The sequence below is a fragment of the Pelecanus crispus genome, chromosome 5, assembly GCF_030463565.1.
Source record: "Pelecanus crispus isolate bPelCri1 chromosome 5, bPelCri1.pri, whole genome shotgun sequence".
NCBI classification, from domain to species: domain Eukaryota; kingdom Metazoa; phylum Chordata; class Aves; order Pelecaniformes; family Pelecanidae; genus Pelecanus; species Pelecanus crispus.
In genome coordinates this window covers 50,539,122-50,562,782 of record NC_134647.1, presented here as the reverse complement: position 1 = coordinate 50,562,782, position 23,661 = coordinate 50,539,122, and the positions used below count along the sequence as shown (strand labels likewise).

At 38.8% G+C, this 23,661-nt stretch overlaps 2 protein-coding genes across 2 annotated transcripts in view; one reads left to right on the top strand and one right to left on the bottom strand.

Moving 5' to 3' along the window:
• SWT1 (SWT1 RNA endoribonuclease homolog) overlaps positions 1-10,691 on the top strand; it is a 40,558-nt gene extending 29,867 nt beyond the window's left edge. The window contains exons 17-19 of the mRNA XM_075710947.1: positions 2,360-2,426; positions 3,341-3,405; positions 9,980-10,691. Coding sequence (XP_075567062.1) covers positions 2,360-2,426; positions 3,341-3,405; positions 9,980-10,085 — 238 coding nt within the window. The 3' untranslated portion in view covers positions 10,086-10,691. The remainder of the gene's footprint in view (positions 1-2,359; positions 2,427-3,340; positions 3,406-9,979) is intronic.
• Positions 10,692-12,108: 1,417 nt separating this feature from the next.
• IVNS1ABP (influenza virus NS1A binding protein) lies at positions 12,109-23,392 on the bottom strand. The gene is made up of 14 exons (XM_009479679.2): positions 23,266-23,392; positions 21,809-21,935; positions 21,311-21,480; positions 21,150-21,225; positions 20,203-20,376; positions 19,689-19,814; positions 18,208-18,315; positions 15,952-16,078; positions 15,167-15,391; positions 14,885-15,006; positions 14,575-14,701; positions 14,330-14,461; positions 14,001-14,174; positions 12,109-13,518 (listed from the first exon to the last, which is right to left on the bottom strand). The coding sequence occupies exons 2-14, from the start codon at positions 21,917-21,919 to the stop codon at positions 13,265-13,267; spliced, it is 1,926 nt and encodes a 641-aa protein (XP_009477954.1). The 5' UTR covers positions 21,920-21,935; positions 23,266-23,392; the 3' UTR covers positions 12,109-13,264.
• Positions 23,393-23,661: the final 269 nt, after the last annotated feature.

Here is a 23,661-nt window from a genome sequence, read left to right as displayed (position 1 = left end):
GTGTCTAAAAATGAACTTGGAATTACAGTCTAATAGTGCTTTGAAAATTACTTTCAAACTGGTTTTCTTTAAATGTAGCCTTGCTAACAGTGATGGAGTGAAACTTGAGTTTCTGCTTCTCTGCCCTGGGAAGTCAGATGAACAGAAATAACCATGCAGAGATGCCGTATAGTCAAAGGGAAAGGCAGCACCGTTTAATCCTGCCTTCCACTCTGCTCTCAGTCTCTTCCTTTATCTTTTCTTAGCTCATACATACATCTTTCTTCCACAAAATCCAGAAGCCCATAATTAATACAGGTCCTTCTCTCACCAGCTGTCCTTTCCTCCCACCCCCCTCCATCCTTCCTATAGAAAGCTTGCCTGGCTGGGTTTCCCACTGGCAACTCAGCTGTGGCAACAGTCTTTTACCTTACACCCTTCCATATGTGTCCTTGCCACAGCAGGAAAAACACAGTGATGAACATATTTTGCCCCAACATACTGTATGGCAATATGTAATGGCCTTCACGTGAAGTTATTAGTACTATCTTACCTTTTGTGTTTTGTACGGTTTTGCATTCCGTTTTATGAAAGCAAGCATGCAAGCAAGCTTTCCTCCTTTTTGCATTAAATAGAAGGCAGAATGGCACAAAAGTCATCAGCAATAGAAATGACACTTTCCCAGGCTCGGGTATACTAATTTATTTATATTACAGATGACTGATGCAATAGCTGAAGCTGATGCTTTGTCCCATGCAGACAGGGTTGCTGGCTAATGGCTCCATGAAGCTGGTCGGTGGGAATCTTAGCTGCGATGCAGTCCAAGCTGCCAAGATTCCCGGCGTTTCCAAGGATGTTTGCCAAATTGTCTCCGCCGGGGTTTTACACTGTCAAAGCTGATAGCTTTCTCACTGAGGTAGCAGCTGAAGGCTTCGAGGTATTTTTAGGAAAACTGGCCAATTGGTTCTCTTGCTGACTTTTAGTTGGCAGGTTAAGTGTTTTAGTTTAAGAAAAAAATTCTGGGTGCATCTTCTTACAAAGGGGGAAAGAATGTGTGACTAATTTTTGTAACAGTGATAATTCCTATGTAAAATCATGATGAAAATAAGCAGCGGACTTACAAGTTACGATAAATCCTGTGGTGTGTCACAGTCTTCCAGCCTGTTTAAAATACAATGTCTTTTTAAACTGGGATTTTTAACTTACTCTGTTAGTTTTCTGGTTTTTTTCAGTTCCTAATTAATTCATTTATAAAGGCTTACAGCTTGCAAGGGGAGCGAGGGGAGAATTTGGGCACTTTCCCATGGGAAAGTAAATAGAGCTTCCCAAAAAGATTTTTTCTTTTAAATTTTTTTTTTTCCAAATCCAGTCATTTTCTTAATCATGATTTACATAGTTAAAACTTAATATAAGGCAGAACTTTATCAGTAGTTCTTAATATATGTAAAGTGTTACATGGTCTTTAATGTAGATTTTAATGTGCGTTTTGTAATGTTTAAGAGGGTTCCATTTTTTCCTAGTGAATGCAAATAAAGTTACACTGAGGTATGACTGAATTGTATCTGCTTAAATAGATTAGGAGAATTAATTTTTCAGAGAATCATTTCCTTATTGGATGATTTTTGGAGCCTTGTGGAAGAGGGTGTACATCTCTCAGAACTTCACACCACGTTACAGAGAGACCAAAGCTGATGCTTTCTTCTGCGGGTGGTATCTCCACCTGTAACGTGGTGAACCAAGGACTAGATTTTGGGAAAGACTGAAAGTTGCTGGCTGCTCTGTGCATTCGTGGCTAAATAAAATACCAGTATTTCACATGATACTAGGTTCTTTATAAAGACACCTCTCTCCAGCTGTCAAACCCTATTTTCACTTCTCAATATTGGGTGGGAATTAGTTATTATTAGAAGTAGCAAAACTGGTATGTAAATTGTAGCATTTGAGCTGTACATGAGAATACTGGAGGGAATGAGTTAAAGCTTTAGCTAGTGTGGGAAAGTTTTGCATTGTATGTCACTTTTCTGTTGCTCCACATTAATACAGCAGGCTTTGCTTATGTGAAACAAAAGGATTTTAATTACTGCTGGTTTTCTTCCCATCTATATAGAGAAATTGCCCATAAAAACATCAGTTGACTTTTTAATTAGGAAAAACCTTCATAGAAAGTCCTTACAGAAATAATAAGCTCATTTAGTTCTTTTAGGGGAGTAGAATGGGATGGGTGGAAGGGAAAATTCTTCAATGATCAGAATTTTCTTTTTGTTTAAAGAAAGTAATCAGATTTCTTTTTCTCATGAAGCAGTTCTGACTGTTTTTTTAACTCTTCCCTAGAATCCTTTTATACTTGCTAAAAAAAATGGCAAAACTTTTTCTTTTTCAGAATTTTGACCCCAACCAGTAGTTTCCAAGATATTTGGACCCTCTATAACTTCCTCATAAGCAATGAGGTATGAAGTTTTCTTTAATATTTTGTCAGATACACTTGTGTTACAGTTTTTATTTAAAGTAGTTGTAAGGTTAGTTATCTCATCATTGTGTTTCCACTAAGCTAGAATTTTGAAGATTTGCTCTTATTTATTAGGTGTTGGACATAAAAATATATTTTTAGTTGGTACCTACCAAAAGTTACTCGAATCTCTACCGGTATTTGAGTTGCTTGCATGCCTTTCTGAGCACTCATTTGTTGTGAATGACTCGCTGTCAAGAGTAAAAAGCCTTAAAGCTGAAGTCACCAAAATATCCCTGACCTAGTCATTTTAAGAAGAGAACAAGCAAGTGCATTGCATTAGGTAGTTCTATGGAGAATATTGGCTGCAGTTCAGAGAAAAAAAGATAAATTTACATTACCAGCTGTTCATGAAGTTTTAACTCTTTTGTGCTGTAAGATTTTAAGAAGAGAAATTGAACTGAATGTTTGCAGTAGAATAGAGGTATTTTTCCGTTTAGTATATTATGTATTTCAGATTTGCAGTCCTCTTCTATACAGGAAAATATATATGGGTTTTGGGCCTCTACAATAGGGTGACTATATTTAATAAGAGTCAGAACTTACTTCATTTGCTATAGAACTATAGGGTAGGTTAAGAGGGGAGGAAGAATTATTTAACATCTTTCAGATCTGTGCAGAAATTGTTAGAAAATGGAGCTGGAGTGATATCTGTCACTCCCATTACATACAATCATGATTGTTAATTTGTAATATTTGATTTTATAATATATAGCATGACATTTTTATGTACTGTCTCAACTTGAGAGCCTGTTAGGTAATACATTAACCCTATCTGTTATACCAGCTGTATAATTTTAATCGATATGTGGTACTTGGTAAATTACTATGTTAATTCTTTGTTCTTTGTTTTAGATAAATAACAGTATAAAATTTACTGCTGAGGAGCTTTATGAGTGTGTTTCACAAGAGATGTATCGGTAAGCCAATTACTGACCACATCAGATGGGCTTTGAGACAGCATTTTAGCATGTACTGTATTAACCAAAGTACCATAAGAGAAATCATTTGGATAAATAAAAAATCACCATTGTAGGAGGGGCATAGGGAAGATGAGTGGGGATGTTTTCTCTTTTTTCCCTTTTTTTTTTTTTTAAATTACCTGCTATTAACAACAGAGTAGGAGAGGACAGAAATTAAATTAGAGATGAGCCATTATCATCTACACAGTGATTTTCAGCTGTTTGAGGTGAGACATTGGTCCCTCTTTCCTCTACCAGTTTTGAATTCATGGCTTAGTGGCAGACAGAGCCAGTATAGGTCAGCATTCATTGTAAGGTATGTTAGAGCATGAAACTGCTTTTAAATGAATTTTATTATAACTGAAATTCTGTTTTCGTGAGGTACTTCTTGTAACAGAACTCGTTATTATGAGAACTTTGCTTAAATCAGCAGAGGAAAAAATCCTGCGATTCTCAAAGTGATTCAAGTGATTGAACTGTACCATGAAAACTGGGCATATCTGCAGTTGCTGTGCTACATTGTGGCCGTTGTTATTAATGTTATTAAAGTCATAAATTAAGCCATTGTATGTTACTAAGCCATTTGTAAGTACAGTTAGAAAAAAAGGAGAAAGAAACGTGAGATTCCAAGTACTGTTTCCATTTTAGGAGGCTTTTTTACAGTTCAGTCACAGGAAAATAAATGTTCTGTTGTACAGCTGAGTTAAAGACCTTGAAAACATTGATCTAAAAATGCATGTCATGCAAGCCTTACAGTTCTTTACTGTAAAGTTTCTGGCTCATTAAAAGGTTTCTTTCTGAATTGAGGGCTTGTAAATCCAGGTTCTATGAGGTTTTTAAATGCAATACTTTTTTTAATAAATTTTAAGTGGATAATAGAAGACAGGTAAATATTTTCTTTGATGTTACTGTTATATGGATTTGAATTAGCTGTAACTTGCCAGGATATGAAGCATTGTTCCATCAGCTGTGTAAAAGGCTTGCAGATTATTTTATGAGTAGGCAAATTATTCTAAAAATCTTTTCTTTTGCCTGAATTGATACTGATTTCCTAAATCTTCTATGAATTTGTGCAAATCGCTAGGTCAGGGGAGAAAAGTTATGCAGGGAGGGAGAGATTCAATCTATGTATCAGTAGAGAAAAATAGGTTAGAAGGTTAACTGGCTTGAGTTGGTGACCAGCACTTCTGTAGTTCTCACATTTTCAAACGTTTGTGGACATGTCCATCGCTATCTGTATAAAATCTAAAACATACGTACAGCCTTTGGTGGTGTGCTAGGGGTAGCAAGGGAACTGCAGTTTCTTGATGTTTGAAAGGTGTCCCTAGGTCCATACCTTATCACAAGGCCCAAAAACTTGGACCACTGTTGTGCATTCTGTGTGCCACAGTAGATTTCATGGCCAAAAAACCATTCTCACCAGAGCTTTCATTTTCTGGATGAGCAGTACAGGGTGAGGGTGACATTTTTGTTACATACAAGTTATGTCCTTTGAAAAGGCAAATGACGCAAAGATTAAGGTCTGTTGCTATAAGTTCAGTCCACAGATTTTCAAAGTACTACTTATGTCTAATTGTTGTTCTCAGTTATTACAGCAATGAAACTATTTGGTATTGCAGAAGTGAAATAAAATATGACTCCACCCAATAAAGCAGAGAAGCTAAATGAGGTTTTAAAAGCACTCAATTAAAAAGAGATGTTCCAAGAGCAAAGGCACAGGAACGGAGACTGTTCTAAGGCAGGCTGAAATTACTTGTGCTTTGGCAGAAACATGCTGAACAAAGCGTTTCCCCTTGCTTCGATTACCAGTGAAACTTTTTTATTTCAACCTAGCCTCTGAATTCTTCGGGAGATAAATTTCTGTCTGGAGTATTTGTACTCTGACCGTTCCTTTTTCAGGATACACCAAAGATGCTGTCATCTTCAGATTTTTATCCAAAGGGTTTCTCCTTATCTGGAGAAGGAAAAGGACTACTTGAAGCTAAATAGCCAAAGCTACGTGCACAAATCTCACTGCTTTCATATCTCTAAGTGGTACTATAGGCTTTGGTATCACAGTAGTATTTAGAAGATGTCATCCAAGGACTAGGGTCCAGATCTTTAGGATATAAATGGAACAAAAAGACTGCCCCTGCCCCAGAGATCTGTTGTAATAATTTTGTGCATATTCAGCAAATTCACAAAATAAGTTTTTCCATCAGAAACCCTCACATGACTTTCCCCCCCTAAAACTTGCCTGCTAGTTGCCTGGCAGATTCCAGTCTTCCTCTCATAGATCTGAGTAGTGTTGACCTAAGACCTCTCCTTTTGTGCTGGGGTTCCCCCCCCGCCCACCACATTGCTTCCACATGTCCCCTGTCCTTACACTGGTAGAGACTGAGATGTGGTGAGAGCAAAGCCCTGTAACAAGACAAAAACCTGTCCGCTGTACTGAGTCAGATCTGTCACAGTTAACATCACTGTTAGGGGGCAAGGCAGTAGCCTGCGAGGGCAGAGATGGGGTTATACAAAGGTGCAAAGGGCAGGCCTGGCTGCTAATTTCTTCCTCAGTAGAGATTCTTCAGACCTGATAAAGTGGGTTTACGAGAATCCTAGCCTGGTGAATCTTTCTTAATTGGAATGAAGTTTTTCCCTTCTGAATAGTGGGAACATGCCACAGTCCTGAGCTGCAGAATTAGGTAGATTAAGGGAGATTTAATTAAAGCCCTAGTTTCTTCCTGCCTTCCCATTCAAGTGTGCGCTGTGGACAGCGGGGTTGCTGGGTTGCAAGAAGAGTTTCAGAGAGGTCACTGTAGTTTTTGTGGCAAACAGCTAATGTGAAGACTTAAAAGTTAGCTGTTTAGTACTTTCTAAGGCTTTTGAATTTTCACTGTTGAGCAGTGAACAGTTTATATCATTTAATAAATGACAATTTGATGTAAAGGGTATGTGGTAGAAAGAATTATTCAGGCTTTGTTTTGCAAGCCTACGATCTTGTCTGACCTAAGAAAATACATTGTTTGGAGGCCTGGGCATCTAAGTAGCATGCTTGAAAGCTACGCATGACTTTCACACTGCTTTTCTTGCTCTTCCACCTGGTTGTATCTACTTTGCAGTAAACTGCCAAAGGAGTGGAGGTGACTGCGTTAGGCAGGGGTTGGGAAGATGCCAATGCCTCGGGTCTGGAATGGGCACCGACACAGCGATACCAGTGTGCTCGATCCCTCCGGCCAGGCATTCACCTGCTAGCCAGGGAGAGCACCCTGTGCCTCCCATCACCCTACCGACCGTGGGGTCAGATTTTGTGTGTGGTGTGGTCAGAGCAAAGGTTTATTGTCCTGATGCACAGTCTGTGGTGATGAAGCACAGGACTGCCCAGCAGATACCCTCGAGGAGTACCATTTGCACCATTTGCAGACTTTACCCCTTTTCCTGTTTCTTGACGGTCCTTTTCAGTGCCCTGTATGTTCCTTTCTGCCAGCCTGGCACAGCTGGGTGTCCCGTACCGGTGTCACATGTTTCAGTGGAAGTTACTTGCAATCCAGTATCCATCACTGTTTTTCAGGGCAGAGAAATGATCTATCTTGACCTGTTTAACATGATTTCTAGTTACTGTAGTAACTACATTTGAATTAACCTATTGCACTGTTCTTGGGTCTAAAAGTCTGCGTGTAGTACTGTTTACCATTTTAACCGTTACTCAGTGGTGACTAGAGTGATGTAGGGAAAATTTTAATTGAGATAAGGGTAATGAAATATTCATGTCTCAGCCGAGATACTTTTCTGCACTAGTATTTAAGAGCTCTTCTTGAAAACTGTCAAGACACTCACTGCTGCGGAGAGTTTATAACTTGTACTGCTGAGGCATCCTGATGTTCGCTCTTGCTCTGTACGCAGACTTGACTGGTAGCCTGAGTAAGTACACTGTGTGCTTACTACTGGCTGCCCAGCTGTGCCTTGCTCGCCAGTGTCAAAACTGAGTAGAGGCGGAGTTTGTAGCTGATGAATGGAGCTCATTCATCAGGAGGATGGAGTTCTTTCATCAGAGTAGCTGTGCCAGTGCTATAGGTTATTGCCAGAGAAATGCTATACATTTAGACTGCTCTTTGTGATAGAATTCATCTCCTGCCCTGTCGGGCTGATCTGCCAAGCTTATGTTACTTGTGAGAGCAAAAAATACTGGGAGGGTATGGTGCATATCTTTTTAAAAGCATCCCTGTGTTTCAATTGTATTAAAAAAAAAGTATATATATATTTAAAAAAAGAAGTTGATCAACTGAAAAAAACAAACTGATAAATCTAGCTAATGGATATAGATCTGCATCAATACAGGCATGAAGAAAAGAATGTGTGTAAATTTGTGCTCAGCAGCATAGTAAAAAAAAAATTATTTCAGAGGCCGGTCTGGTAGCCCTCAGGCTGCACTTGCATAACTTGACCTTGCCTATTTTTCCTCTTTTTTTGAGGAGTACCTTTTAAATGGTCTCCTGAGAAAGTATCTTTTGGAAAACCAAAGTTACAGAATGTTTTCTGTGTAATCAGGTTTAGATTCCTCTTTTGAAACAAAAGTATAAATAATAAATTAGTGTAGTCAGGAGATTTATTTTCTGTTTAAATACATTATATGTGAATATATGAAAGATGGTTTGAATTGAACCTTCCAAAATCCCCATTCTGTTAAGAAAGCTGTAATAACCGACCTTTCAGTGCTGATTATTTTTTAAAACTACCTTCAAATAATACAGTGAAAAGCAAAAAGAAAAAAGGAGCTCTGCCTTTTCACTGAGTCGTGGTTTGGCTGTTTTAAGGTGTTTGCATAAAATCCTTGATTTTAGCAGCTTTAGAGCAAAAGTCATTGCTACTTGGGTTGTATAGAAATGGTCTTTTTGATTATACACATCACAACTGCATAGTTTGTCTTCTGCTATATGCCTTTTTAGTTAAAAAAAAGCATTAAATTCATAAATGTATTAAATCATATTTTGAGTCAGGACAACTGGTTTCAAGCTTTGTAGCCAATTCCCTAGTAAGAAAGCAACAAATGATTCCTATTAGCTGCTCCTCCTCAGAGGTTGTTTGGTTGCAAATACCAGAGAGGAGCCTGCAGAAATTACCCAGCAGATCATGTGTAGAGCAGTTGCTATTTCATCAGTACCTCGTGTGCCGAGGGGCTACGGTGAGGGTGTGAGCAGACAGGAGGGATACACAATGCTAGGGGCATCTGCTCCTTTTTCCCAGGGGGGTGAAGGGGAATTTTTGCGTCTCTTGCACATCATGCTCGTACAAGCAAGAACATAAAAATCTGTGCTAATTGTTTAAAATAACAATTTTTACGTACACATGAGGTCATTTTTTTAAACTTTTAGAATTAGCTGCCTTATCTGTGGTTGATTTTTTTTTTTCCTCCCTAAGTGCAATAGTAAATATGTTTGCAAAATACTCTAGCTTAAGTCCAGAAATAAGGATTTTTTTTTTTCCTTGCTGTTTACCATTTAACCAATTTTACCATCTAATTCCAAGTTCAAATAAACAAACAGGAGCAGGTATTTTGGCAATTTTACTGCTGGAAAAAAGGCAAACTGCACAGGGAAGACTGGTCAGACTGTGTGAGCAAATAAAAATGCAGCAGACCTGCAGTGGTTCAGTGTCTGCATGTGATTTTTATGAAACTAGACATGGCGAAATGACATCCTGCATCTGGTCGTTTTGCCAACATTTATTGAAGCGTTCTGAGGGATGGAAGCTTTGTTTTGCCACCTTTCAGGAGAACGTTGAAATTGGAATGGTTTTTCATGTGTTGAACTAGGGTGGCTGCTATTTAAACATTCAACACCATTTGCTGGCCTGCCACATGCTCCAAAACAGGAATTGCTGTGGTAAAATGTTTCTTATAGTACTTTTTTCTCAGTGCGGGTGTCCCATATTGAGTATGTGACCATAAGTCCCTTTATGAGTAGCTAATTTAAACAATACTTAACTTGTAGGAGTGTAAGCTTGTAAAATGTTGTCCCTGATTGGTGACACTCTGCAAAATTATCAGAAAAATTAGGTGTCAGGCAAGTGTGAGAGGAACAGGACTAGCTGCAGGTTGAAGTCAGATTATCCCAGAAGCCTAAAATCAGCCTCTGTGTTGTAAATGTGGATAAACTTGGTTCTATCTGCAACACATAAAGCTATAGGAAATGTATAGTTGACTTGCAGCTTACACACATTCAGTAAAAACTAGTAACATTTTATATTAGTTGAAGGCTCAGTTTTGGGCTGAGAAGACTGAACTGATGGTTGCTGTGTGGCTCGTAGATTGTTCCTTTTTAAAGATGTCATTGCAGGGTACAGCAGTGGTTAACCAGCTCTGTAATAAACTTGATCATTTGCTATAAAGATAAAAATATGTCTGGATTTCCAGAGATCCTGAGTATTCCCTGTTTTTGACAGGGTTAAGGCGTGATATTAGAATCCCTTTCAATTTTGTTTTAAAGGGATATATGGAAGATTCCTGTCTATAAAATGGGTCCATGGCGTCCTGATAACCTTTGTATCTTCTCTTCCCTAGGGAAAGGTTAGAAGTTGGCTGTTGCCAGCTGGCCCAGCTGGAACAGACTATTAAGCAGTGTCATGCATCGGTTCACACGGAAGCCAAGAACAGGGGCTGGCTGTGACACTTGGGTCGGGGTTTGGCGCTGCGGTGCTCAGCCCCTGCATTTTCCTTGACAAATGAAGTCTACCAACTCCTCTGCTGTGTGTGAGGGAAACACTCGAGGAACGAAAAATCTGCCTTCTTTTTTTCTCGATGGTGCTGTTTTGTATTTTGAGTTCAAGGAAAAAAACAGCTAGTTACATATGTACGTTAATTGTCAGAATTTCTGCTAAGAATCACAAGCTAATAGAATTTTCTGTCTCAAGTGAGGGGCTCGGGATTGATGCAACCAGTTTGGTGTGCAGCAGACGTGCTGGGCTGCTGTTGTGAATTCCAAACGTTCATGTTGGGAGCTAGGGCTGTTGATGGTTGTATAGAAAAAAAACCCATGTAAGGTATGTGTTTTGCTGATACTTGAGAAGCAACAAATGAGAAAAGAGGATGGATTGTGACACCTGGGGGTCTGAAAGGAAAGCAGCTGAATACAAAGCCAGATACCCGTGATGCTTGCTACCCCTACAGACATGAGGGACTAAACCACAGATGCAACGTATGTATCCTGTGAGGGAATGGGGAAGGAAACCGATCGATGCTCATATTTTTAAAAACAAAACAAACCCCCCCCCCCCCCTGCTCATGCAGGTGTGTTTGCCCTAGACCTCTTTTCAGAGGAAAGGGATGTTTTTCCTTTGTTACAATACCTACTTAATCTTCATACAGCAGAAACCTGCCAGAAATCTTTTGGAAGACTCTGCATTCTTCTCTTCTGCCACCCCCTCTTGCAAAGGCACAGCAGTTTCCCCTCTGTGGGTTATGCTCCATGAGTTGTCTCGTCTCTGCTCTCCAGGTGCCATTTCTATTTGAATGTACTGTTTGTTGCTTTCCAAAACCGCTTTAAGTAAGTCCACAAAACTTTCTAAAAGCCATTCTCAATGCTGCTGTGGCCTTGAAAGCCTACCTCTTCCATGTATGTATTTGTACAGCAATGAGATGACTGGCAAAGTTCTAGAAGTGTTTATTTTGATATCAACTTTTGGATGTATTTGTAAAATCTTTATTGTAAAAATCTAATTTATTGTTACAGTAAATGGCAGTTAATTCTACGTGGCAGTTTCTTTGATTAGCTCTCTTTTCACTTTGCCTAACTACTGTGGATGCAAGTTTAATGCAGTTCTTGCCCCCAGACACTTGAAAGTCAGAGAGAAGGGGGTTGGTAGAATTACTGTCGGAGCATTTCCATTCAAGTTGTTACCCCACAAATTGGGATACGTACGTTATGCTCAAATAAGCTTATGCTGGCAATTCATATTGTAAATCTAGGAACCTAGATCAACTTAAGCATATGATGTTTGTCTGTCTACTCGTGTCTAGCTCATGTCTACTTTATGTCTACTTTTGATGCGCTTTAGGGGAAGATAGCTGACACAGATTAAGACTACTTCATATTTTCTCATACTGACTCCCCCTGCTCAAACACACCCAGCTCTACAGCTCAGAATAGTCAGTACATGTCGTTGGTCTGATGTCTTCCAACTCCAGAATACAGGTGGAGTAGTCTGCTCATGCCCCACTCTCATGCCTACTTTGTGTTAGGTAGTGTGAAAAGGAGCTGTAGCAGACATGTGAGTGTTGGGAATCAGAGAGCTGTAGCTTGGCAAGAGCTGAATCAAAGCAGTAAACTAAGACCGTGATGGTGACTGAAATTAGTGCCGCCACTGGTGGCTTAATTTCCTAAAGCTACCCGAGTAGTGCCGAGGAACACAGCTGAACAAACAGATCAAGTTTCTTACAGTATCGGGTGTTTCTTTTCACCACAGTGTTTACACACCTTCAAGTTCACTTGGCCCCTTTCTCATCTCACCTCTGGAGCACCGCACTTTAATTTGCACAGAGCCTTTAGCAAACTGATCCCAAGAGTAGCCTGTAAGTAGGTACATTTGAAACATCTATTTTAATGTCATATAAACTGTCCTGTTAAAGGAAAGGACACAAAGACACATCACAGCAATCCTGTGGTGCAAGGATTTCCCAAAAGGTACCTTTAATGTGTTTGCAGCAGCAGCAAGCAGTCAGTGCTAGTTTTGGCACCAGGAGTTAAGATGTGCAGCACTACACATTAGACACCAAGTCATCCTACCCAACATTTTATCCATATGAATAGAGAAAGTGAACTAAAACATAGTACTATGAGCACATATGAAATCAAGTTATTTGTGTTCTATCACACTTTCAGCTTGTAGCATTAGAAAAATAAGACAGTTACTAATCAGATGAATACATTTTCATTGCCAACTGGCAAGAGTTTAAAAACCATGAGAAAAACCCCACACTGAAGTTTTTGTTTTACAAATGTTAGCTCACCCATAGTAACAAAACTGCTGTACAGAAAGCACCCTCTGCATTTTTGTCAAAATATTTGGAGCCAAAATAATTCTCCCATCCTAGAAAGTCACAGCTATGTTATGTTCAGAAACTCCATTCAGCTCTAACGACCGTGTTGCATACTAAGTTACAATACTGTAGCAGAGGCAAAAGCTCAGAAGCTCACATCCAGTGGTAAATCGCTTCTCCCACTCAGTCTCTATGAACTCCAAGGTTGTCTCTTTGCTTCAATAACCATGTATCTGCCATTTTCATGTCAACAGATAAAGTACTCTGCTGAGTATATAAAAACTGTTATAAAAAGGCAATCATAAAAGATAAGGTATTGGCAGGCATGTCAGCTTTTTTTAATAAAAAAAATAGCCATTATATCTATTTAAATAAGGCTTCTTGTTACAGATTGTTCCAGTTACTGAAGGAAAACAAGGCCTGATGAGAAAACCAATCCCCCATAAACCTCACACTTCCTGCCCCAAGAACACATCCTAGAGGAAAGGTCATTTAATGTGCAAAGTGACAAAACAAACACTGGGGGAAGCTCCTGAAATGATATGCCCAGTCTAGTTTCTCTTACATAATCTTCAAAATCTTTAAAAAAAAAAAAACAACCCTAAAACAAGTTCTAAAATACACAAAAACCCTTCATCTTGATATTCTTTCCAAAACAAATATGTACAGCACATTAATATGCAATATGCAAAAGCTCTGTGTTGCTGTTGGCAACATCTATGCCCTCCCCAACCCTATTCACATGTGTACCTCTACTAAAACACAATTACATCACTAAGCCTGTTAGTTTGAAAAGGGAATTTAATTCACTTAAAACTTGTAAATTTTTGTGTAGGGGCTCCATTCGTTTGACTCTGGATTGTAGACTTCAACAGTGTTCAAGAATTCATTGCCATCAAATCCCCCAACTGCATAAATAGTGTTTGCCACCGTCGTAATGCCAGCGTTGCTCCTCGGAGTAGTCATACTTCCCATCATCTTCCACTCATTCTTAGCAGGGTCGTACATCTCCACGCAGCTCACCGCATGAGAGCCATCGAAGCCTCCACCAACAAAGAGTTTTCCTATCAAAAGGAAACAAAGTGAGTGTTTCGCTGCTAAGCACCAGCTGTGTCACCAAACACAGCCTCCTTTCTGGGGAGACAAACCAAGCCAAAATGAAGGAACTTCAGGTTTTCTGCCAGAAACCTTTGCCTTATTCAGGGTCTGAAGTTACAGTATTGACCCACTTCGCGTTTCTTGATCATTAGAGCTGACTGGAAATTATTTCAGAGTAAGTGCAAAGTCCAAATTCAAACAAATGCAGTTCCAGAAGCTGCATGGTGACGTTTTGAAAAGAAAGGGGTGGGGATGAATGCCTCAAAACAAGAACTAGATTTTTTTGGTTTTCTGGTTGCAGTTTTTAATCAAAATTGGAGGCACAGCCAGGCTTTTCTGCATTGTTTCCTCCCCGAGAGGGAACACTGCTTTGTATTCTACTTGCATCATAGCGTAATGTGAAACATTCATCAAGCACAAGAGGTTGCTTATGCCTGCAGAAGCCTACCGTCACGAACAGCCACTCCAGCTCCTCGTCGAGCCACATTCATGGGCGCAATCAGGGTCCAAGTGTTGTTCTCTGGATTGTAACGCTCCACGCTATTCAGGCAGTTCCATGATTCTGCTCCTCCAATTATGTATAAATATCCACCCAGCTCACACACTGCAGACTGATGTCTCCCTATAATCAAACACCAGAAGTTACAGCCCAGCACAGAAGCCATACACTAACAATACGCTACAGCAGGTGAAATTTAAACAGTTTGTTTGGTTTTAAACCTGCAGTTTTACCATCGCCCTTTTCCCCCTCCCTCCCAAACTACACAGCAAACTTACGGATATTAAGTGGAGCACAACTTGTCCAAGATTTTGTTACAGGATCAAACACATCGCAGTTCTTAAGTCCCTTCTGGCCATAAGGATCTGAACCACCAACAATGTACAGTTTTCCATTCAGGGCACATACTCCTATTCATACAGGAAAGAGTAGTAAGCAAGCTAATAAATGAATAAATTTAAGAAGAAAAAAAAAAAAAACCACAAACAACAAACCAACAGTCGATCAACTGCCTATGTGTTACCTGCATTGCAGCGATTCGTTCTCAGTTCTGGAACAGGAGTCCAGTCATCTATTTCTGGCTCATACATTTCTCCACAGCTCAAGTCATCTGAGTGACCGTTTGACCCACCCACAACATATAGCTGCCCCTAAATGGAAAAAATAAATACCTTCTTCACATCTAAGTATGCAACAATTCAGATCTTTAGCACTTTAGTAACGGTGTAACTACCGTTAAGCAACTGCTGTTACCATTTTGTAAAGTTTGCTGTGTTTATCCCACCTACATTTACATAATGTCACATTTCATCTGATCTCCACCCACCACACACCATTAAAACTGCCATCTGGAATCGAGCTCTTGGTGTTCTCATCGGTGCAATGAAAGTCCAAGTGTCCTTTTGCGGATCGTAGCATTCCACCGTGCGCAAACACTCCTCTCTGTTATATCCACCTAAAAGCAAAAGGTCAGATGATACCACATTTCCAAAGACCAACTGCTTTGATGTTGACGAACACTGACTCTAATACAGTGTACAGAGTTAAGAAGCCACTGTCCTCCCCTCTCCCTAGACTGAGCAAGTTTTTTAAAGAATCTTTACTATTTCCTTTACCTGCAGCGATTAGCTTGCCACTAAGTTCAGCTGTGCCCAGTCCAGACCGAGCATACTGCATTGGAGACATGGGCTTCTCTATGATATCATTTGGTTGAAGCTCAAAACTCAGACTCTTCAGCAGTCGCGGCGTGCTCGTGGGAGAGCTCTGAGGGCTGTTACGGCCGTGCAGGAATATCACGCACAGCACGCCATCCAGAACAGCAAGACACAGGTAGGTGTTACCTGTTGTCAGGAGAAAAGGAGAGACCACCAATGTAATAAAAATTTAGGTGAATTTAAGTGAATGCCAGCCAGGGTTTTCCGATTATGCTTCTCCCCTTATAAGTACAAAAACTTTATCTCTTCTGGTTACTGGTTCCAAGTGTTAGCCTAGTTACTGAAAAACATGAGTTTTAGATAATTAATGTAGTGCTCAAAGGACACATGACAGCAATCTAAAGATGTGCTAGGAGACAGTCTCCTCACATCCACACAGCAAATAGCTCTGTTAATTAATCAGAAACTGCCTATCTCCTTAGAACTTTCTGGGTAAATTATACACACCACAGGATTTGGGATGGCCTGGTCGATAAGGAATCAAGATGTAAGTGATCCCAGTTTGGCCCCAGTTATGTTAGAAATATCCCAGAAATTACTAGGCAAATTACTTGACTTACATCATCCGTAAGAAAAAGCACTTCTGCATTTCTTACAGATGTTGAAGGAAATCCCCAGGGAGTGAGAGGTGGTAGGTACATAACACCAGACGCATCTTTTAGACAAACCCTGCCCCAGTTACTCACTTGAAGTTTTCTCTGAAGCAATGATTTTCCACTCATGTTTAGGACTCTGAACAGTAGCATGTGGAGAAAGACTTCCAGAGGTGCTGCTACTAATCTGCTTGTGATCATTCTCACGTGGTGGCTTCTTCTGCAAAATCAAAAGGCAGCTACAGAAACCTAGCCAGAAACTACACCTCCTTCTACCTTTGCTTCTCTGCGCCAATACGTAACTATTCAAGAGAACACCTCGTCTACCACCTCTGCAGAGCATCATTTATAGCACACCTAAATTTTCAACAGAACATCTTGCCTACTCAGCCACAGTGGCCAAAAAACACCCTACATCTTATCTTGGTGCTCATTTCATCCTGTGACTGCACCTTTACACTGCTGGTGTCTGACTAGAAATCAGTTCAAATTCTTAGAAGAGAGTATGCGTTACTAACAGGATTTTCAAGTCTAAGGAAAAACCTACATCCATTTTGAGATATCTGATCTACAAAGTGGAAGCCTCAGTCACAAGCTCTGCTTCTGGAACTAGAGGCAATTATATAACACTATTTGGAAATGAATTAACTACTCTCTTCATTCCCTGAAGACAAATTAATTTCGCCTCAGTTCCTCTCTGTGCTCAGATTAGCTGTTTCTTGGATTTTACTCCCTTGATACTTCCTGCTAACAGGAGATTCTGCTTTCTTTTCTTCTTCAATTAAATTTATACTGTAGCTTACATTATTTTGCTCGATTAAGAAAACCCGCAAAATGTCACTTGTTCAGGCTTTTTCTGAATCATAAGAACCAAACACAAAAAGTTAACATTCTCTCTAATCTGTTTAGCAGCAAAGTTTATGACCACAGTACCAAGTGCAATGCTTACACAGTTCCCTGGAGTCCAATCTCTATGGAAACTGTCACAAGACTTCTGAAATACATCATCTAACTCGTAGATAAACTTAAACACAGGAGTTTGACAGCTATACTCCACTCAGCATGAAAATCAATTCATTTGTGGATAGCATTTTTGTTATTTCTGAACATTCATCCAATTAACAGCTTATTCCCTTATCCTTAAATTGCCTTGACAGTCAGAAATTACAAACTTTTAAATTTTTGAATTACAAAAGTTAGAGTTCTTCCAAGACTGTCATCTATAGGCTTCTGGTGTTAATTCTCTCAATTGTTTAGAATTTCTAAAGTTGGCGATACTTACTATCAGAAAAGATGTTTAAAAAGTTGCAACCTCTTGGCCTTATTTCTAAAAATGAACTTTTTGAATGTTCACCTCTCAGCTTCTAAGTATTACAAGGAGTAGTATCCAAAGGTGGTGAAGTCTGTGAGGGCTTACTAAAAACAATTAAGAAACTGGAAAATTAGCTGGCTTTTCATTTTCCTCTCTTTTTTTCTTCTAAAATTCATGTTCCGGGATGGAGAATGTTTAACATAAACATTAGCTAAAAATTTCAAGAAGTATACTTTTGTATCAGCACATTGCACTGTTAAGAGTTAAAACATGACAATATATTTGCTTCTAACTCAGTGAATTTAAACAACCTTAATTTCTATAAAGCAACTGATAATTTACATCTATTAGCCTTTGTTTATTCTTTGTTTCTTAAAAGCCTCCATTGTGCTAAGCTCCGAATTTTTCAGAAGTTGAGAATTACTATATCTGGCTAGAACCAAAAAAAAAAAAAAAAATTGTCATCTCAAAAAGCTCAAGACTAATTTGTATACTGTCAAAGCATCAGCTATCTCTAGATCAGAAGTTATTTACTGCTGCTTTTTTAAATCTCTCTTGCACACTACCAGTGCAGCTGAACAAAAGAAATAGACACTGGCAGCTGAAGGATTAGAACTTATGTCTGGAATCTCTTTCTGTGCCAAAATTTAACAGACATATACGCCATTCTCCACTGCAAGCCAAGGAGTCCGTGATTCTTTACAGTATCTGGAGTATCTCTCTCTACAAGGCCACAGCTGACTTGCTACAGCTGACTGCTCTTCTACCTCTTCTTTCTTCTAACAGCCTAAGATTTATTTTGAAGTCAAACCTAAAGCACTCCATTTTGCAAAGGCTTAGAGCGAGTCTGCCGAAAAACCAGAAGCAGAGACTAATCATCGCCTCCAGCAGTTTTGAGAAAGATACTTTCTCGACACGTATTTCTCCATTAAAGCTACTGCTGCTTTCTCTGCTACAAGAGAGTACCCAAGACTTCAGGTGTGCTGTAAACTGCTCCAGTCTATCTGGGGTTACCTCAGACTGTCTGCAATTTGTACCTGCACAAACTGAATGTGGTCATCATCACTGCCATACACCTCAGCCTGTCCATCTAGCAGATTTCCATCAAGCAGCTTGTGATCAGCTGAGTAGTACAGCGTTTGAACCTGCAAAAACAACAACAGAATACCCATGTGGCTACTGTCTCCATTGCTACTTAGCTACAGGCAGATTACAAAAGGCAGTCGCCAGCATACTTCTCGTCATCTCATCTCAATCTAGCAGAATGACAAAACTAAAAGGAAGCAGATGTCATGGTGGCAATCTTCAAACACTGGATGAAGGCTCCTTACTTTCTCAGCTTGAGAGAAATCTTCGTTTTCCAAGGACTTCGACTGTTTTTCCAGCACAGAAACATTAGACAAGCAAGATGCACATTAACTTGCAGAATTACACAAATTCACAATCTCATGCAAGCATTTTCGCATCCCCGCAAACAAATTTTCTGCTTTGAAAAACACATATATTTATCTTGATCAAAAAAAAGTTCAAGAGAAGCCAACAGTGGACTCTAAGAGAAAGGTATGGGGATGAGGGAAGACAACACAAATTTAAGTTCTGGAGGAAACTGTTGTCGGCAACTAAACATCAGATGCAACTGTTTCAGTGAAATGCATCTGAATTTCAACATGATCAAAACTTTTAAAATTAGTTTTTCCAACAGGAAATATACACTTGAGAATATACGACAATATCAACATATACTTTTGCCTATACAAGCGTTGCCGAAGGTCTATCGTGCTTGCAATAACAAACTGGGAAAATTTTGATGTTTCATGGGTTTTTGTAAAGTCCATTTTCTCTAGCCAATTAAAAATTTAGACTCCCCACTCATTATTCCATTAAAAACTGCCCAGGCTACATCTAGTATTAGTATTCATGAGTAAAGCCATTTAATAACACACAACTTAAAAGAAAGTATCCTGTAAAGGAGTAAGTAAACACCATTAAATCATCATCATCGTTCTCTGCCCACAGCGGATTTTCTTAGGAGAACTGGGGCAGGACTGCTGCTTCTGTACGTGTCAATACACTTGAGGTTTCTTCTTGGTTCTTCAGCCTTGGTATCCTAGTTTTGTTAATAAACCTATGGGGAGATAAATCAATGGGGAGGAACAACCATTAGAAGCTTTACCTACTTTGCATTTACAAGCAAAACCTGCAAAGGAAAACATCAAGAATCTACGGCAAGTTTCAGTACCACCTCCCCAATTCTAAAGCAAGATACATGCCACTTTGAGGTTACTATACAGCACATAGTGAGCAAAAAGGAAAGCAGAAGACCAGACTGAACAGTTCATTCAGCTCACCTGAACACCCCCCCAGTTTCTCAGCTTAGGGGTACCTACAGTAAAATTTAAATTCTTTAGGGTCATAGTTAAAAAAGTGAAAAAATTAAAAAAAAAAAAAAAAAAGGGATCATCCTTCATATTGACTTTTAAAAAAAAAGATGTTTAACCCCATTTTCTTAAAGACTAACCTCTTCCATTAGATCTTCCAGGCTGTCTCCATTCTCCCAGATGCTGCGCTGTACCCAGTTGATTACCTTTGTGTACAATTTGCCATTGCTGGGTAGGCCAACATTGTCTTCTAGCATTACTTCAAGCTTGAATCAGAAGAGGAAAGGATTATTTACTTTATATGTATTACCCTTGTATTTGTAGCGTACTGTACATAGTAAGCATTACTCTCACTTTACCACAGAGCTAGAAAACACCATCTACGAGGAGCTTTCAGCCTATGCCACTGAAGCTAGAAAGCACATGTAAGTACTATTGCAGTTATTTTTTATGCTTACAAAGGATGATAGTATATGTTCTCTACAGTTAAGGTTCAGAGTAGTACGAATATTATACAGATCCAGAATTTTCACATTGTTGGTAGAAGTCAGTACACAAGTTTTCCAACTCTCAAAAAGGAAGGCATAATAGTTGCTCCTCGGGTTGCTTTTTGGAAATCATGTACGAGAAGGAAGTCTACAAACTTAAGCTAACCTTTAACCGTGGAAGTTTGAGAAATTCTTCCTGTTCTGAAATCTGTAAAAGATGTTCCTGAATGTAGCCATCAATCTTGTTCAACAAACGTGAGTCTCCCATACAACTTGCAAAGTTTCGGTAAGAGATGCAGCTCTGAACATCCATCTTGGAGAGCAAGTAGTCACCACAAACCTTTTAGGAAAAAAAGGCTGCATCTTAGTTTACAAGTAGACAAGATTTTTATACGTTTAAATTATCCACCTCAACATACAGCAACAGCTGTTTTCTAACTGCAGAATAGTGACTGTCTGTTGTCATCCCCCCCACCCTGTGCTAGAGCTGTAAACGAAATGTCGCCTTCCGTAGGAATATGTGTGTATTAAAAGGAGAAAAAAAAAACCAAAACACATACACATTCAAAAACTACTCACATATACATTGACCCCATGCTTTTCTATTGAAAGCCTATTCAAAACTGCTTATCTGCAGTCAAGTGAAGATAAGAATCCCAATTCCCTTGTCAAAGGTGTCCCCATTTGTGGCAAGAGTAAGTTCTAAGTCAAGCTCTACCGAACTTATGTTCAGGAGTGTGTGGATTCTTCTTTTTTCACATATCACTGCCGCAGATTTACAGGTTTAATTATGCCCTCCAACGCAACCAAGCACACCACTGCTTCCACGAACCTGAAGGTAAGTAACCAGCTACGATTCAGAAGCTGTTTTGCTTATACAGGTGCACAAATACAAAACTTAACTTCAGAGAACCCTTCAGCATGAAGATAACACAAGTAGAAGCAATACATACTGATGTCACTCAAATCAACACAGTGCTAATGAACACCTAAAGAAGATTATCCACTGAGCACTTTTTCCACAGAATCATCATTTTTTGTCTCAACACCAAAAAGCATAATGCTGTCAGCCTGAGAAAGCAGAACGGACTTCCGAAGTGCTGAGAACTGTACCTGCTTAACTCTCTCCATCTTCAACTTCTTTGCTGCAGAGTATACATCTTTCACCAATTCTTTATCAGCTTTTAACCTATTAAAGAAAGAAATTTATCTTCACTCTTTTGATTTTTTAAAATTAAAATCTACTCTCCCTAGTTTCTGTCAAAACTACTTACTGAGCAGTATAGGCATAATTCAACAGAACTTCAACAGCTTCTGGATTGAGATCATCGAATTTAACATGGGAAATTCCATGCGAATCACTATCACTATTGAAGATTTCAAACAGGTAGGGACTGCAGCAAGCTAGCACGGCTCGGTGCGCCAACATCTCATGTCCACATACCTTTATTTAAAACACAAATAAGAAACCCATATGCTGGTAAGAATTTTTTAAAAGTATGTTTGTATTATAATAGTATAAAGGGCTACCCAAGTGAACGTCACAGCTCAAATAAATTTTTCAAATCAATACAGTCTCCAGTTTACATCAGCTGAAGAAAGTGTGTCACTTCTCTCAAAGTATATCTGATTTTTATTTTTAAGTATGCATTTTTCAGAAAAATCAGATTCTAAAATCTTATGCCTCACAATCAGTGAGGTACATAGCATTTACACAGTGTAACAAAAAATCTACCACGTTCAACCATCATACTCGGACAGAAAAAAGTTACCTGGAGACGGACATCGCAGAACTGACCACTTTTACGTAAGGCATTTAGTTTGGCAACAGATGACTCTATGAAGTTTTCATCTTCAAACATCAAATATCCATTAGGAATCATTTTGGTGTTGGTCTGGCTGAAAATGGAATGCGTAAAGTTTAGAGATACAACATTTTGCTTCAGTATAGAAGTACTATTAGCACATTGTTTGCAAAACAAACATTCATGGGGAATTTAAAAAAAAAAATCCATCTCAAAAAAAAGCGTAGAAGAGTACTACTGCTGATGAGTACATGTTGCCAACAATCCTTTGGATAGAGAGTGAGGCCACAGCTTTTAACTTATCCACATCACTTCAGTAGGTACCAACTCCAAAACTACATGCTGAACCTGTGCTAGCTCTGTGGGAGTAAGTTGGAAACCACTGGATTACACAAGAAGCTTTATTCCCCTCAATGAAGATCAGATTTGGTATATTCATCACTATTTTCTGCTCACTGCATGAAATCTGTCATACTGGTCAGCTTCATTTTTTGCACAGACCCAAAAATCAGCTACATTGAAAAATAAGAACTAAGAATTTAAAGTAACTAGTGAAGTAGAGAAATAACTATAGAAATAATTTTTTGTTTAATTTTCTGAGTAATAACTTAATTAAATGTTTTAGAGTAGCTGGAAGTCATGAAAGAACATTAGCACCCAACAAAACAGACAGAATTAACTACATTCTGAACAACCACCATGTATTTTAAGTCATCACAAAGCTAAAGCAACTTCCCCTGAAGATCTTGCCCATACACAAACATACCACCTCAGGTAAAGTGGACCAAGACTGGAAAAATAACTTGAGGAAACTAACTTTGAATTTGGAGGCTATTTTACAGGTCATTTAATTGATTCTTTTTTTTAGCTAAGCACTCTTAGGAAAAGTCCACTTTACAAAAGGAAGCTAATTAACAATAGTAAAATACAACCCTGAGGTGACCTAATAAATTTGAAATAATGATTAAAAAAAAAAAAGATTCTGTAAGTTTGAGCTGCTAACATGAGTATGTTAGCTGTATAAAAGTATACTTTCCTCAACAATTTTAGAAGAAAGTGTATGTGGGATGCTACTAATGTTACCAGCAACAATTTCTATTTCCATCTGAAGTTTAACAAAATTCTGAAGATCAGACTAAACAAGAAAACCCCCAAAACAGAAAAAGTGGATAGCAAAAATCAGCAATAAAAATAGCAAGCCCCCCCCCCATTTCTAGTGGTAATCCATTTATTTTAAATTTACTTACTACTGAAAGCATTTGACCCTAAACTGGCAACAGTAATCTTACTTACAAAGATTATTATCCATTTGTATACACTTTTATTTTTTGTGTTTTATTAAAAAAGGACAGCAAGGTTTTAAAGCCACAGAATTTCAGCAAAACTATTAACTATTATATATGCAGCTAACAGCATCAACTTACCTAGCAAATATATTACTGTAAATTTTTAACCGGGAGATCTTAAAATAATCCAATGGTATCACTGTGTTAAACTAGAGCACTTCAGTTTCAGTATCTTCTGACAGGGAAGATGTTTGTTGAAATGCAAAAGCAGATGTGTCCTTGCAGCTGCAATATGGATTCCAAAACTATCAGGCTTGAAGATGATGTAATCAAGTCCTTAAGAGCTATAGACATGAATTTCTTCTGTGATAATCATGCATCATAATCTGCAATAAAGGAGAAGTTATCAAATAAGGACAACAGATAGTACTACCACATGTTTCAGATGAAACTTCAATAGTCTCTTAAAGTAGAAGTTCCTGACCTGAACAAACAAGTTTTTCTTCACAAAAGCAACCTAAAAACTTCCATATT